The sequence below is a fragment of the Pan paniscus genome, chromosome 22, assembly GCF_029289425.2.
Source record: "Pan paniscus chromosome 22, NHGRI_mPanPan1-v2.0_pri, whole genome shotgun sequence".
Taxonomy (NCBI): domain Eukaryota; kingdom Metazoa; phylum Chordata; class Mammalia; order Primates; family Hominidae; genus Pan; species Pan paniscus.
Window position 1 is genome coordinate 14,822,547 of NC_073271.2, and position 16,597 is coordinate 14,839,143.

Sequence of the window (16,597 nt, forward strand, 5' to 3'; positions counted from 1 at the left end):
CATTTTTAAATTTAATAAATTTCTCCAAATTGTTTAAATGTTCCACTTCTTGTTGGATTTTTCAGATTATCACTTTGTTCAAATGATGTTTAAAAGATGTCTTCAGGCCGGGCACGGTGGCTCAAGCCTGTAATCCCAGCACTTTGGGAGGCCGAGAAGGGCAGATCATGAAGTCAGCAGATCGAGACCATCCTGGCTAACACGGTGAAACCCCGTCTCTACTAAAAATACAAAAAAATTAGCAGGGCGTGGTGGCGGGTGCCTGTAATTCCAGCTACTCAGGAGGCTGAGGCAGGAGAATGGTGTGAAACCAGGAGGCGGAGCTTGCAGTGAGCCGAGATCGCGCCACTGCACTCCAGCCTGGGCGACAGAGCGAGACTCCATCTCAAAAAAAAAAAAAAAAAAAAAAAGATGTCTTCAGTGTGAAGCAGAGATAACTCTGTTTCCCCAAAGAAGTCAAATTAGATTAGTTGCTGTTTATTTTTTGGGGATGAGGTATTTGTCTACAATATTGACCCTATATGCACCTATGAAAGTGATGCTCTCATCTCTTGATCATCTGAAGGAACAAGGTTGGCTTTTTCTGAAGACACATTTTTCCCACCATTGAGCCATTTCTTTCATTGACAGAATTTTCCATTTAGCTTAGTGGTCTTAATAAGGCACGACCATGGAAAGATGTTTTTTACCCAGTCCAGACTCCTGAAGTGGAACCTTTGTAGGATGGGCTAGGGAATCTGCATCTCCAACACAATCTTTATGTATCTTTATATGAATTTATCTATTTAGGAACATTGATGTAGAGGTAGTCTTTATGCAGTTTTAGCAAACTATTTTCTCTAGACAAATTTTTTAGTGATCTTTCTTATAATTTTATTTTTTATACTGGAAATAATTACATAACTGTAGCTATCTGCTTTATTGGCTCTAGTGTATATTTGCAAAAAGTGTGAATGCTACAACTGGTTCTTTACTTTTTAATACTTTCCATTGTCTTTGTCCTATGAAATTGCAAACTTGTTAAACACACTATAGACATTATATGCACAAACAAGGAGAGTGATTTAGAAAGCGGTGTCTGGAGTAACACTGGTTCTCTCACTGTTGTTATTCAACTTCTAAATTTGGAATTATAATAATGACACCTGCTTCAAGAAGTTCTTGTGGGAAATGAATGAAATAATGTATATTGGGCATTAACACAGTGCCTGGCATGAAACAAATGCTATATATATTTAGCAATTATTGTTATTTTTGTTGTTATATTAAGCAATCTTATAGGTAGACATGATAGGTGTACCCATGTTTGACAAATTTATAATCTACTTTGCTGCGTCAAGGGGAGATCTACATTTCATATGGACATTTGTTTCTGATGACCTGGAAAAGAAATGACTCACAGAAAGCCAGATTAGGGTAGCTGTTTGGAAAGTTCATAGAACTGAATGTTGTATTTGGCTCCCACAGCTCAAAAGGTCCTCCACAGTCCGCTGAAAAGGAAAGCAATGGGAAATCATCAGTAATACAATGTTTATTTCAGAGAGATAATACCATATGCCAGCGAATTTTCAATTACATTTCTTAGAATACAAATTTTGACAAGTAAATTTTAGAGTCATGTTAGGGTAAATGCTGCAGTTTAAGTAAAGGAAAAATACAGTTAAATAGATAAGAGCTCTAATGATCAGTGATGTTGAGCTTTTTTTCATGTGATTGTTGGCCGCATGTATGTTACCTTTTGAAAAGTGTTCATGTCCTTTGCCCACTTTTTTGTGGGGTTGTTTATTCTTTTTCTTATAAATTTAAGTTCTTTATAGAAGCTGGATATTGGATCTTTGTCAGATGCATAATTTGCAAAAGGTACCATCTGACACCAGTCAGAATGGCTATTAGTAAAAAGTCAAAAAATAACAGATATTGGAGAGTTTGTGGGAAAAAATGAATGCTTATAGACTGTTGGTGGGAATGTAAATTAGTTAAACTATGTGGAAGACAGTGTGGTAATTTCTCAAAGACCTAAAGACAGAAATACTATTTGACCCAGCAATTCCGCTACTCAGTATATACCCAAAGGGATATAAATCATTCTATTATAAAGACACATGCACACGTTGTTTCATTGCAGCGCTATTCAAAATAGGAAAGACATTGAATCAACCTAAATGTCCATCAATGATAGACTGGATAAAGAAAAGGTGGTACATATATACCATGGAATACTATGCAGTAATAAAGAATAATAAGATCATGACATTTGCAGGGACATGGATGGAGCTGGAGACCATTATCCTTAGCAAACTAACACAAGAACAGAAAATCAAATTCTGCATGTTCTCACTTATAAGTGAAAGCTAAATGATGAGAGCACATGGACACACAGAGGGAAACAACACACACTGGGGCCTTTCGGAGGGTGGAGAGTGGTACGAAGGAGGGGAATCAGGAAAAATCACTTGTGAGTACTAGGCTTAATACCTATGTGATAAAATAATCTGTACAACCAACCTCCATGACACGAGTTTACCTGTGTAACAAACCTGCTCTTGTTCCCCTGAACTTAAAAGTAAAAAAGAAAATTGGAAAAAAAAATAGATAAGAACTTCTCAAAATTTCTTTAGCATTCTTATGGCCTTTGTGAATCTTCAAGAAAGCATGATAGTGCACAGCACTTCCCTAAAATTATTTGTACAAAGGAAATTTTTTGTCAAATATCTTTTATAAATAGGTTTAATAAACTAAGATATAAAATCCCTACTGTAGAAAATGTTTACCTAAAATAAAATGAATTCAATATTTACCACTCTCTAACAAGAAAGGCTAGTAAATCATTTAATTCTGCAATTCTTGATTTTCCTTTTTTTTTCATTTATTTATTTATTTTTTGGTAGTCTTAAGGGAAAGCTTCACTATTCTGCACATTGATAGTAAGGAAAGGGAGACAAAGTGAAACTTCATTTGCTTAATAAATGCTTAATCAATGCCCCGATCTGGTAGCCAACATTGCGCAGAAGCCAGGTTGAGACGGGTAATTATTAAGGCAAATTTATTAAAACAACAGAGCACAGATCTTCCAGCTCAGAATCTGACACTTTAAGTAGGTAGATTAACTTTATAAAATTCTTAACATACTTTGTTGTTTCATTTATTAGAAACAAATTCTGAAGTAATGTAAAAAATCATCAACTATTTTAAACATTCTAATTGTATCTAATTCTTGTTACCATTATTATGTGTTAAAACAAGACCAAAAGAAGAAAAGTAATCTCATTTGAAGAATGCAGAAAACTGGAATAAATATATTCTTTTCTATTATGAAAGGCATATAATACTGAGATTATTTACCCCCAATAAACTAGAAATCAGATTTTGGGAGGGATAATTAAGTGTCTCTACATCTATGACAGTGTTGATAGCCATACCCTCTTCCTTAATCTCTCTTTCATATATGTTCTGCCTTATTTATGTAAGTCACTTGAAATTCATGTGCATCTTCAAAGTTTATGTGTAACACACTGCTTAGATTTGGGTTTCATGATGCATATGATGGGACAGGAAGGCAATTACTCTGACTCAGTGTCGGGATCTTTGCCAACCTGTCCTGTTTTGTAAAGAGATAGGGCATGGTCCTGTTCTTCATGCCTTTCAGGGCCAGGTTTGTCTAGACCCAGATGAACTTATCAAAATAATAAAATGTTTTACCAAATCTTGCAAAGTGCTTCCATGCATGTTATCTCATATAGGGAGAGAATGCAGTGTATAAGAGGAGGATTTGTTGGAGCTGGTGGATGAAAATTGTGGCTCTGAGTTAGTTGTATTGGAGACAACTAGATATATATTAAGGATTTTTTGGATTGTTGTAAAATTAGACATAATTTAAGAAATGTTCCTTTGCATTACCTGCCATACTTAGTACTGGTTTTCAAGGCAATCTTGTGGATTGGGTAATTACTATTATTACTTCAGTTTTACATGGAAAATCTGAGAATTACAGATATTCACTTGCTTTTTAATGCCATACACAGCCACCTAGTGTCAAAGTCAAGACCTCATCATGGTTAATCTCGAGCTCATCCCACAGTAATTTACTGTCTCCTATTGGGTTGATTAAACTTTGGATAATTTCCACCATCTGGTTCACACTGCCATAGGCAGGGTTTAAATTGAGTCTCTATAATTGGCACTTGATACGTACATAACAAAAAAAGGAGGGCAGTGGATGAAAGCACTGACAAGTAAGGTCAAGGATGGGTAAACCTAGAAGGAAGAAGAGAGTGTACATGGGGTGCTGAGGAAGGCATGTGAACCAAAGAAGGAACAACAGTGGAGAATAAGGGCAAGTTCTCAACAGGAAATCATGACTAATTTACAAAGATTTCAGAAGAAGGGTCTACCACAATCCTATAACCTCTACATACACATGGCACATTTAATTTCAATAATTCTACATTGCTATGAAATACTTCTTTTAATCCTTAATGAGACCAGTGAAGGAGGGAATGTCTAACTAACTTCAGGGACAAATATTACACTGAGATATAAGACTGGGAAAAATTAACTTCCTATTTCACAAATTTAGCAGTGGCCAATACTGGGTTTTAAAAAAAAATCTTTTTGTATTTTTGTTTTTTACCATTATTCTTATTTTATCCTCAAGTAACAGGAAGAATGTAAAACCTTATATTCCTGATAGAGTAAATAGCTGAGATTTGGAAAATGCATTGGATTTTGACATAATTGAACACTTAGTGTGCTATACTTAAAGATGAGTAGGTAGGATGTTAATGAGCACATAACAAGAACTCAAACGTTGTCAAGTGTAATAGTTAAGCCTGTCAAGGCAGGCAGTTTACTTAGGATTTTGCCACTAAACACAAGTCTTGGAAAATGCATCCCTTTAAAATACTTAAGTACTTTTTGAAATGCATTTAAATCATAATTATCAAATAACTGACCAATAAGACATCTCTGATCCCTGGCCTGATAAAATAGGTCAGTTACTCTCTGCATATAAATGACTGTAAAGAATTGGTAAAAACACTTTAAGTCATTCTAAATATGACACAATTTATTTTAATGGTGATGTTGTTCTAGCAGAGATGTGGCATGTGCCTCTAATAGAGAAACAAAAGATTCATGAAATGTAATTCCAAATATCACAGTCATGCTGTGCCATTAGGTAAAACATCCTCAGCCAGGGAATGAGAGTAAAATAGCCTGTCTGGTATAGGGAATTATATTCATTTATAGTGTTAAATTCCTTCATTTTTTTTCTTCTGGGAGCTGTTCTCTTAAACACTTGTGTTCTGATTAATTTCTTACTATGCCAATAGGGATTTTCACTGCATATACTATGTAAATATCATGCAGTATTTGGCAAAGTGGTTGCCAAGGATAGATATTTTCCTTGATGCATGTCATTTTTTACTCCATGCTGAAGCTTCTGATGTCCATGAAATGTGTGTTAATGCAGAGGTGTTTACTGAGGGGTGGAAAAGAGAAGAGCCTAGCTTTCATCTACAATAAGAGGGTTTTAATTAAAGATATTTATGGCAAAACAAGAAATGAGAATATGGGAAAAATAGATTTTTGATTGATACTTTATGTGATAGAATTAATAGATGTAGCTTGAGAAATAATACCTCCTATTGATTGATGTTTGAATATATAAAAAGTGGCTAATTTTCAAAATTGGCTATTGTTTTTCATCATTATTGTAATAGATACACAAATCTTTTGGTATCACAAATAGCATTTTAAAAGTTTAGGTTGTAATTTAAAGAAAAATGTTCCATAAAATTTTGTGTTCATTTGATCAAAATTTATGTTTTCATTAACAAGTTATAGTGATCATTCCTGATATAAATATTTTTATTAAATGTGTAACAATAAAGTTCAGATTTTTATTCTCTGTACTCTAAATTTGGTTATCAATAAAAATCCAGACAATGAGAGCTCAAAAACGTAGGCTATTAGTTTGCTTTGTTTTGTCTTGTTTTGAGATTGAGTCTTACTCTGTTGCCCAGACTGGAGTGCTGTGGCTATTCACAAGCATGATCGTAGTGCACCCGAGCCTTGAACTCCTGGCTTCAAAGCATCATTCTGCCTCAGGCTTCCAAGTAGCTTGGACAACAGGTATGTGCCACTGTGCCTGGCTCAGGCTATTAGTTTTAGAGGTAAAATAATTAAAACAAAATAGAACAACCCAAAACACACTGATACAACTAAGCAAGCAGTTCTGCTGAATATGGCCATCAATTTCAAGAGAGGTAGAGAGGTAGACAGGTACTGATTGATTCATATCAACATGAAGAACTAAAGGTAGATTATTTAGCTCTAAGTATTAGGTCACATCTACAAAACTTTCCAAATTAACTTTTTTTTTTTTTCTTTTCCCCAGAGAGACAGGGTTTCGCCATGTTGGCGAGGCTGGTCTTGAATTATTGGCCTCAAGTGACCTGCCCCCCTCAGCCTCCCAAAGTGCTGGGATTACAGGTGTGAGGTACTGCACCCGGCCATGCCAAATTGCCTTTAATTTACATTTGGAAGTAGAAAATGGCTTTAAAAATGGTGAAATAAAGAAAAACTGTGGAAATAAAGAGTGAATATTGAAATATCTAATACTATAGCTAGGTGTTTTGTGTTTGTTTTTCTTTTTAATTAGTTTTAAAAGCCCCAGAAATAAGCCAGGGGCCTGAAATGTGGATTTTGTTTTGTATACACCTATTTCTATTCAGTAGGTATCTTGTCATGAATCATCAAAATTGTTTTAAATTGGCTTGATCATCACGTAATGGAATGTTTATTCTCTTAAAGTGTACTCAGTGCAATCCCCACATTTACATTCATTTGTACCAACGTCACAGAGCAACAGTTGTAGAATCGATGCAGCAGAAAGTTATTAAAGTCATGAAATGGAATAATCTCTGTGGTTATGAAAGCCGAACTTACATTTCCTCAGACTAGGCACAATGTGGGTTCCCAGGAAAGAGGGAGGAAACTGAGTGTTATTACTCAGTCACTGATCTGGGACTGTTTTCTTCTTTAAGTGCTCTATACGAAGCCAAAGAAAGGCTATTAGCCAGTCAGCCATGGCTTCCTTTTATTACTGCTTAAACAAGCCATTGATCTGGAACCAAAAAAGCTCTGCTCAAATAAGAATTTCACTGAACCAATTGCAAATGGCATTAGAATGAAATTTTTCAGAATACATTTGATGGTAATTAATGTTTTCTGCTGTGAAAAATATTGTCTTGAAGTGAACCATTTGGAAACTGGAACAAATAGACTCCGGGCAGATTCTAAAGTTTATATTTTCAAATCAGATGGGTTATTCTTTCATTATAATTTCCCTATTGTTAAAATAGACAGGGACACCAAGCTTGACATAAAGGTGCTATCTTTTTCTCTTTCTGATTGGAATATAAATATGAAGACTATAAGCGTCATATAGATACATTTTTAACTTAAGAAATCATATTTAAAATTTTGTTTCTATGTATGATATGATGTAAAAAAGTTACCTCAAATTTTCTGTTTTAGGTAGTGATGAGATGTTGCTACATTTTAAATATCAGGTCCAAGAAACTATGTTACTTCCTCCTAGAAAATTTTTCTTCTTTATTATTTATGAATAAATAGGGGAACAAACTAGCAGAAAGAATTATCAAGAAAATCTATCATGTTAAATGATTGAAATATCAAAATAGCAAAATGTTGCTGATATTTGGTATCTGTAGGAATAATTACTATTTATCAAGCAAGCCATGATTTTAATGATGCTGAATGTTGTTCTTGCAAAAAAACTCTTCCATATAATAAATAGGTAGGGTGTGGGTCACCTACACAAAATGAAGTGAGACAATTATTTTCAAACAATGCCACAAATCCAAAATTACTGCATTTATGTGGGTATTTTTTCCTACACCCATCCCTACCATCATTTCCAAACTTTAGTTTTGGTACCAAAATTTTGTTTAACAAAAGTTTCATGTCACCAAAATAAGAGTATATCCAAAAGAGAGAGGGACAGAGACAGACAGAGAGAGAGATAAAGAGAGAGAAAGAGAGAGAGAGAGGCTTAGTCCATCTCTAATAGTATTTACTGATCATCAATTATTGTGATATTAGGAATCAGTCATACACTGGTAAAGCAAAGGTAAATTTGACCTAGAGTTTGCTGTGAAGGAACTCACTTCTTGTCACAATTTTATGACCAATATTATTCCATGAGAATGTATGGTACTTTCCTGCTTTTGCATCCATTTTATGAGTATCACTCCGTCTTTTATCTGCACGCTTCCTTAAAGCCTTCTTCTGCTCACATTTTTTTTTTTCTCCAAAGTCCTCTATCACTTACTTCTCTCATGTATTACTTTTAGGGGCATATAATTACACATTGCTTCAAATATTTATTTATATATTTTTTCATGTATTAATGGTTATTGCTACATCTTACATTTCATCTGCAGTGTTTAGCAGATGGCAGATATTTATAAAATTTGAATGAATGATTAAATATTGAGTAACATATATATCTCATATAAGCATCTAAACATATTAATACACAAGATAGTAAAAGCAAACCGATCTTTTGGTGGAATGTAAGTGCTCATTCAATATGGTGGCATGGGATCAATATGACAATATAACTACTGTCTTCAACCTAATGGTAGCTCATTTGTTACATGTTCTCAAATACCCATAATTAACCTTTAGAGCCTTTTCATTGTTAAAGCCACTCATCTGAAAAGTCTGCTTTTTTTCCTTGAAGATTGGAAGCAGAAAAATATATAGTTTTGGAAGTAAACCAAATTTGGATAGGCTCTCCAAACTGATTTGCTGATATAATTTGGTAAAAGTATTAAGTGTGCTTCGAAGAAAATGAGAAATGGAAAAAGTACTGCGTTTGTGGGATCAGATCCATGCAGAACAAAACACACATGAGGTTTAACCCAAGAAAAGCCGTAGAGCTAAGTCAGCTTCCAACCACCACAATCCAAAGAAAAAAGCATTGTTTTTTTTGCATAAAAACACATGTAGTGAAAAAATCCCTATAGAAAGTCAGTGGATGTTTGTAATTATTTATTATCATAGGCATTTTTCTTTTTCTGTCAAACCCCTAATCTGAAAGTAGTATGAAGTGATTGTCTTCTTTGACATGGATAATTTGAACGGTAATGGGTTTTGTTCTGAAATGTCACGCTTCCAATTTGACTTAAGAGCACAAGTAGACACAGGCTCCATTTGGTTCTTTTGAGTTAAAAGATCTTATAGGACATTGTGAATCTTGATCACTTCTCAGCAGTAACACATGAGTGGCCCCATGAAAGGAACATATTCCAAAGCCTTACAAAGGTACTGTGATAGTTAATATTGAAGGCCAGCTTGATTGGATTGAAGGATGCGAAGTATTGTTCCTGGGTGTGTCTATGAGGGTGTTGCCAAAGAAGATTAACATTTGAGTCAGGGGACTGGGAAAGGCCAACCCACTCTCAGTCTGGGTGGGCACAATATAATCAGCTGCCAGCACAGCTAGAATAAAAGCAGGCAGAAGAATGTGGAAGGATTAGACTGGCTGAATTTTCCAGCCTTCATCTTTCCCCCATGCTGGATGCTTCCTGCCCTCAAACATCGGACTCCAAGTTCTTCAGTTTTCAGGCTCTTGGACCTACACCAGTGGTTGCCAGAGGCTCTCAGGCCTTTGGCCACAGACTGAAGGCTGCACAATCAGCTTTCCTACTTTTGAGGTTTGGGTACTTGGACTGGCTTTTTTGCTCTAAGCTTGCAGATGGCCTATTATGAAATTTCACCTTGTGATCATGTGAGTCAATACTCCTCAAAAACTCCGTTTCATATATACATCTATCCTATGACTTCTGTCCCTCTAGAGAACGCTGACTAATACAGGCACTATTTAGGACAAAAATATTTTAGGTGATCTAGGTCTGTATGTTCAAAGTCCAGGCTTGATTAGTCATTGTTATTAAATTATTTTAAAAATAGACACAGTAGGTTTCAGACTTAACTCTTAAAATTACTCCTTAAGAAGGCCACAAAAACCTCAAGGCACCCTCCCCAAAGACTACAGTAGACCATGCCACGTGGCCAGTACAACATTTGTTTGTATTCCAGTGAAAACAAAATGGAAACCAGCTCCTTTATTACTTTCGAATATAAGAAAGATACTAAAATCATCATTAATATGCTCGATAACGAAGAGTGATTTTCATTGTGGATTTATGTGTAACATGTAATATTTTGCTAGCCTCCATTTGGCTTATATTTTGAAGTCTTTAATTTTCAGGAAAAATAAATAACAGTAGGTTGAGATAATGAAAATAAGCCAAAGGAAGATCTACCTGAAAATAATTATTGTTTTTTGTTTGTTTTGTTTTGTTTTTCTAGAGACAGAGTCTTACACTGTTGCCCAGGCTGGAGTGCAGTGACATGATTACAGCTCACAACAGCCTCAATCTCTCAGGCTCAAGAGGCCCTCCTGCCTCAGCCTCTCCGGTAGCTGGGACTACAGGTATGCACCACTGTGCCCAGCTAATTTGTGTTTGTTTGTTTTGTTTTGTAGGGACAGAGTCTCGCTGTAATCCTCAGGCTTGTCTCAAACTCCTGGCTTCAAGTAATCCTCCTGCTTCAGCCTCCCAAAGTGCTGGAATTATAGCTGTGAGCCTCCACACCTGACGTTAATGATTTAATAAGACAAAATACACATGAAGGTTACTTACTAGGAAGTTCTGGTGGAGGAGTTGGCACCAAAGTTGGTTCTGGATAAAGACTCCCATTGCAAATCCCATATGTTAGGCTAATGTCATCCAATGCAATATCACTCAGGATCTTGTTTTTAAAAGCATTAAAAGCAACCTGCAATTCAGAGAGGCATATGAAACAATTTGATTCCATTCTAATCTTCTCTGACTTGATTCTTCTTGTGAGCCCAAGAGATTCAATATTGTCTAGAGATTCAATATTGTCACCTTGAACTATATGGTGACCGTTACTACATAGTGAAATCTTGACAGATCATGCTTTTTAAATTCTTCTGCTGAACCCAACCCCCTTATTATGTGTTCAAACTGGCTAAATTTCCAATGATGTCTTCCTTCTGAATTAGTCAACATTGTTACAGTTTCTATCTCTCTGTCTGTGTCTCTCTTATGATATTGTCATACTCCATTGTACTCTGTCATGCATATATATCATCTGGCAGGAGAAAGCAATTTTCTCCCAAATTTCTTCTTTCAGCAATATTAAACATTCAGGTAGTTTTCTTCCTTCTTAGAGCATACAAAGCCTGAAGAGAAAACACACTGGGGGTGAAGGGGACGAGAGAGAGTATGAGTGTAAAATGATAATTCAGGGCCAGCTGTTACTGGTCACAGTTCACCCAGGGTGTTGATGTGGGATACTGTGCAAGGGTGGTGCCCAGAGGACACAGAACCAGATTTGGAAGAAAGGTCCAGTGGCCAGAGGTAACATATTAGGTTCTCAGGAACAGTGGGTATTTTAGCTGTACTTTCCTGGATCCTGTGCTATGTAGAAGAGGAAAGACATAAATTGAATGTCTGCTATATGCTATTTGCTATGCTAGGCACATGGTATACATTGATCTTATTTAATTTTCAACACTCATTCATTCACTCATTTGTTTATTCATTCCACCTACTTCATGCCAGACATTATTCCAGTAAGTATTATTTTCTTCCTTACACATATGACCTAATTAAATTTCAAGGAGACTATGGTGACTTGCTCATGATTTCACAACAAAATGGCAAAGCCGAAGTGCACGTATCTGTAGAACTTGACACTCTCGCACCACCTCATGGGCTGTGAGAAACTGGATCCAATTATATTATTTAGAAAAGATGCTCAGTGAGTATAGCCACATCTGGCCACTGCAATACTGACTTCCCCTTCTGCTGTCTCTTTTCTCCCTGGCCTTTCCATTTTCCCTTACCCTTCTCTGAATTATCAGAAAACAAAATTGGAGAGGAAATGTCCCATAAAAGGATCAAGAAGAAGAAAGAAGGAAAAAGGAAGAGAAGGAAAGAATGATGGGAGAAAAACAGTTGAGAGTCATTAATTATTGCCTACCTTACACCAAGTCATGGGGAAAATCTGAAGCCTTTGATGATGGCAGTGTCTGTCCAAATATACATCTTCTGAAAGTGATACTCTTGTGTTTGAAATTACCCATTTAAAATATTATTAATTTGGTCAAACTAATAGCCTCTATTATGCCATATTTTAATTGCAAAGACCCTCAGGAAGAGAACACATTAAAGTGTTATTTGAAAAATTAATTCACCTTAATGTGAAATAAATGATCAGAGACTTCCCAATGCTACAGCTCATATAATTTGTTTCTGAAGGAAATACGTGGAGATTAAATCAGAGTGGGGCAGGGTGGGTGGATGGCTATGGGCATAGGGCACGGTTGACCTAGGTGGTATTTGTGAAAAGCTGAAAATTGTAGGTAGGCAGAGGGCTTAGAGATAAATGGTTGGCCTATGCTAGAAAGTTGCTGAAGGAAGCTGAAATATTCTAAAAGACTTCGATGTATTTTATGGACCATTATAAGCTGTATTTTCATTAGTACATTGTTCCTCAATGATGGTTTTTAATAGGCTATTGAATAAATAAAAATAAAATACTCCAAGGTAAAATGTGAGGTAGATTGGGCAAGTAGAGAAAGTGACTTGATTATCTTCAGAAAATAAATTAATTTTTTCACTGTATCATTCTAAATATAATTGTTCCACACAAAAAGAATACAAATATAAATAATAAAGTATTTTGCAAACCTTAAATTTAACTGTTTCATTTAGGGTTACTTGTCCATAATTCCAATTGTCTCCATAATTTCCTTCCTTTTGGAAAACTGTCTTCTCCATATTTTGGTCATTGCTGATATTAATGCTTAATTTATGGACATTTTCACCATACATATGATACCTAGTTTGGAAAGAAGCAAAAATGTTTGGATTCCTACAACATTAGAATAAGTCCTTTTCAGAGCTTTTCTAAATTTTTTATTTTCTTTGAAATAATCTTTTTTTTCCTTCTGGGTTTTGGAGTTGCTGGGGATGGGGAGAGGTGTCTATCAATCAATGTTTTATTGCTTATCAGTTGGGAAAAGTAATAGTATATGCATTAAAACTTTAGCCAACATCTTAGTGAAATATGAGCCTGGTGGCCTGAGCAAGGCAATGTTACCCATTAAAAAAGACAGCGTTTAAACAGGTGTCTACAACATACCAGAAACTAAGGCAAGCTGGCTCCAAAGTGGGGTCCAAAGGGAGGCTTAAAAGTCCCACTCGTTCTTGTCTCCCTCCTGGTCCAGTTGGGGTAGAAATGTAAAATCCTGTAAAAATATCAAAAAAAAATTATTTCACTTAAATATTGCATTTTCATTGTGTGACAAGTAGACTTTGTAAGCAGGAAAGAAAAACTTTAAGAAGAAAGGTTAAGGAAATATATTTTAATATAGTGGACAGGACACTATACTCGAGCTCAGAAAGCAGTATTTTTGCCATAACAGATTGTTATTGACAAAAATAGATTAACACTGGGCCTCCCACTTTATTAAACAAGAGTCTTGAAGTGGAGTACCACCAAGGATATATAAAATTCTGACTTATTATGAGTCACTAAATTATTCAGTCCAATTCCTGACTTAATTCTAGTTTACTAGATATTTTGATTAATTCACATGAGGATATTTAGAGATGCTGGTAGACTAACTCAGAATATACACATATATTTAAATACAAATTTGAAGGCAAATTTAAGAGTTTCTAAGATTTTCAGTTTTATATTTCACTGAACACTTCATATCTCTAAATAAGAACTTGCCTTATTTTAAAACAGTCTTATCTTTCTTTATTCCTATGAACGATAAGTAATCAGATCACTGAGAAGCAGGAAGCATGCTAATCCATATAAAAGCTTTGAAAATAGCACAAGCCACTGCATAAAGTGCTTTTTGGTCTGAAATTCATTCTTCCAACCAATGATTTCAGTCATTTGAAGTTTGCGAAGGGTTGTTGGGATAACATTTTGAACATTTTCTTAGGGGAATTTATTTTATTCTTAGTTTCCTGCTCACATATTATGACAGGAAGCAAGAATCAAGTAACAAAATAGTATATAAAGCAAATGTGATGTTGGATTAATCTAATTTGATTGGACTGCAATTTTTTATGAGATGATGAAATTTAGTGTTTACTTGAAATCAAGCATCTTCTCTCTTGTGCTTTGCAACAGAAAAATATAGGCAATGTTGCATATAAACTTTAAACTCATTCATTTATGGGATGCAAAGTAAGAACAAGGCATAAAGAAAAGAAGCTAGTAGAACTGCCTGTAGTATATCAATGCATATTTAGACCAGTGAGGCAAAAATTATTCAGAATAAATGAGTGTTTTATCAAGGTGAAATTATGGTCAAGTGGCTTAATAAATGTAATATGTACACATTCATTTGCTTTATATGACAAACTATTAATAATGTGTTTAACATTTTATATTATTAACACATTACTCCTATTTTATATAATGCTGTAATATTTCATGAGTACATATCTTAGCTATTTTGTTAGTGTTCTAATTATATGACTGAATGGAGAAGAGTGGCCTAGATACAGAAGAGAGGTCCCACAACCCAATCTTCAAATGCACAACTCCAAATCGCTTTTGAATTTACCTTACTTTTGATTACTTAGAACATAACTGGGGAATAAATAATTAAAATACCACTTAATGGCTGGGAGCGGTGGCTCACGCCTGTAATCCCAGCACTTTGGGAGGCCGAGGCAGGCGGATCACGAGGTCAGGAGATCCAGACCATCCTGGCTAACACGGTGAAACCCCATCTCTACTAAAAATACAAAAAATTAGCCGGGCGTGGTGGCGGGTGCCTGTAGTCCCAGCTACTCGGGAGGCTGAGGCAGGAGAATGGCGTGAACCCGGGAGGTGGAGCTTGCAGTGAACCGAGGTCGTGCCACTGCACTCCAGCCTAGGCGACAGAGAGAGACTCCGTCTCAAAAAAAAAAAAAAAAATTCCACTGAATATCATTAATAAATACTCAAATGGTTAGCCTATTCAGAAAAATTTCTAATTAGCTACAATTATATAAACACACATCATGCTCCTATTTATGTTTGGCCACATTCACAGTCAATAGTTATAATTTGAAATAGTTTGAATCTGTTTTTCACTTAGTAAGCAGTAATATATTTGGAGTTTTCAGTATGATCAAAATATGATGCTATGAGTTCTTTTGTCAGTGATCAGGTAAAACATAATTAATTATGTAGACTATAGTACCTTATAAATCTTGCCTAGAGTAAATATCATATAGAATTGCATATTATTGAATATAGTAAAATAATATATAACATTAAATTTCTATTTTTGTGATATCAGCTACATTCTTTAGTTAACAAATTAGAAGATGAATAAAAGCCTTTATAAAATGCTAAAGTTTAAGAGTAGAGATTTGTAGTTTACATAAAACTGTACTTAGTCTAACCACTAATTGTCCTTAAATTTCATCTATAACATTTTGCCCTAAGGGATCACTTGATCTCTGGTTAACAGATGCCAGATGCAGAAGAAATTATTGTATTCCAAGGCATCCCATTCCGTTTCAACATGATTAGAAAATTATTTTCTTTTTTAAAAAAATAAGCTTATACGCACCTATTATAACTAATTTTGCCTTGTGGGACTATTTACAATATAACATATTTGTTAGCTCTACAAAAGTTTAAAGGCCACTATTACATCTCTCCTAAGTCTTCTCAAGATTATCCATCACTTTTTTTTCCTTACATAATTTTATTAAGGCACAGTTTCAGTTTGCTTCTTTAATTTGAGAAGCTGTCAATTAGCTGTACATTCAGTTGCTTCCACTTAAAGTATGGAAACTCACATTCACACAACATGTCTGTTGCGCTATCTCACCAGGGAGCAGAGTAGAAACATCCCAACGCATGGAACTATTACTGAAGACAGACCATCATTGTCACTATTTCCAAGTGCATCTCACTTCTAGCTCTCTGACTCTTCTTGGGAATCATCTCTTACACCATTGCTCAATAATACTTTCTTATGCACAATCAAATTAGCCCCTTATTCAAGATCTTTTATTATCTCTTTATTTCTTATTAAACCAAATACAAATACAGTCTGATATTTGAGGCCCCTGTGTTATGACCTCAATGTCATTTTCCGGCTATTGCGCCTATACTTCATCTATTTCCATAGAGCACTTCTGCAAAATTAGATAATTTTAATATTTCCAAACACCTAGAAATTTTTTGACACTTTGTGTCTTCTTTTTTTCTCCTTTACGTCCTTCCACTTCCCCTTCCAATTGTACCTTGTTAAAATCGTATCAGTTTTTTGAGGTCATTTAAATCAAGCTGTCATCTCCTTCAGAAGGCCTCCCAATTAAAAGTAACCACTTTTTCTTTTGAATTCTCAGTGGCACTTTGTACTTCTCTGATGTCATTCGGTATATTCTGTCATGTATATATTTTTTTTCTTGAGATGAAGTTTCACTCCATCATTCAGGCTGGA

At 35.2% G+C, this 16,597-nt stretch overlaps 1 protein-coding gene across 2 annotated transcripts in view; it reads right to left on the reverse strand.

Annotated features, from left to right (window-relative positions):
- Positions 1 to 16,597, reverse strand: part of TMPRSS15 (transmembrane serine protease 15) — a 136,410-nt gene that overhangs the window by 61,252 nt on the left and 58,561 nt on the right. For both annotated transcript variants that reach the window (XM_063601254.1, XM_034947976.4), the window contains 4 exons: positions 13,270 to 13,375; positions 12,816 to 12,966; positions 10,737 to 10,872; positions 1,401 to 1,490 (listed from right to left, as the gene is read on the reverse strand). In XM_063601254.1, coding sequence (XP_063457324.1) covers positions 1,401 to 1,490; positions 10,737 to 10,872; positions 12,816 to 12,966; positions 13,270 to 13,375 — 483 coding nt within the window. The remainder of the gene's footprint in view (positions 1 to 1,400; positions 1,491 to 10,736; positions 10,873 to 12,815; positions 12,967 to 13,269; positions 13,376 to 16,597) is intronic.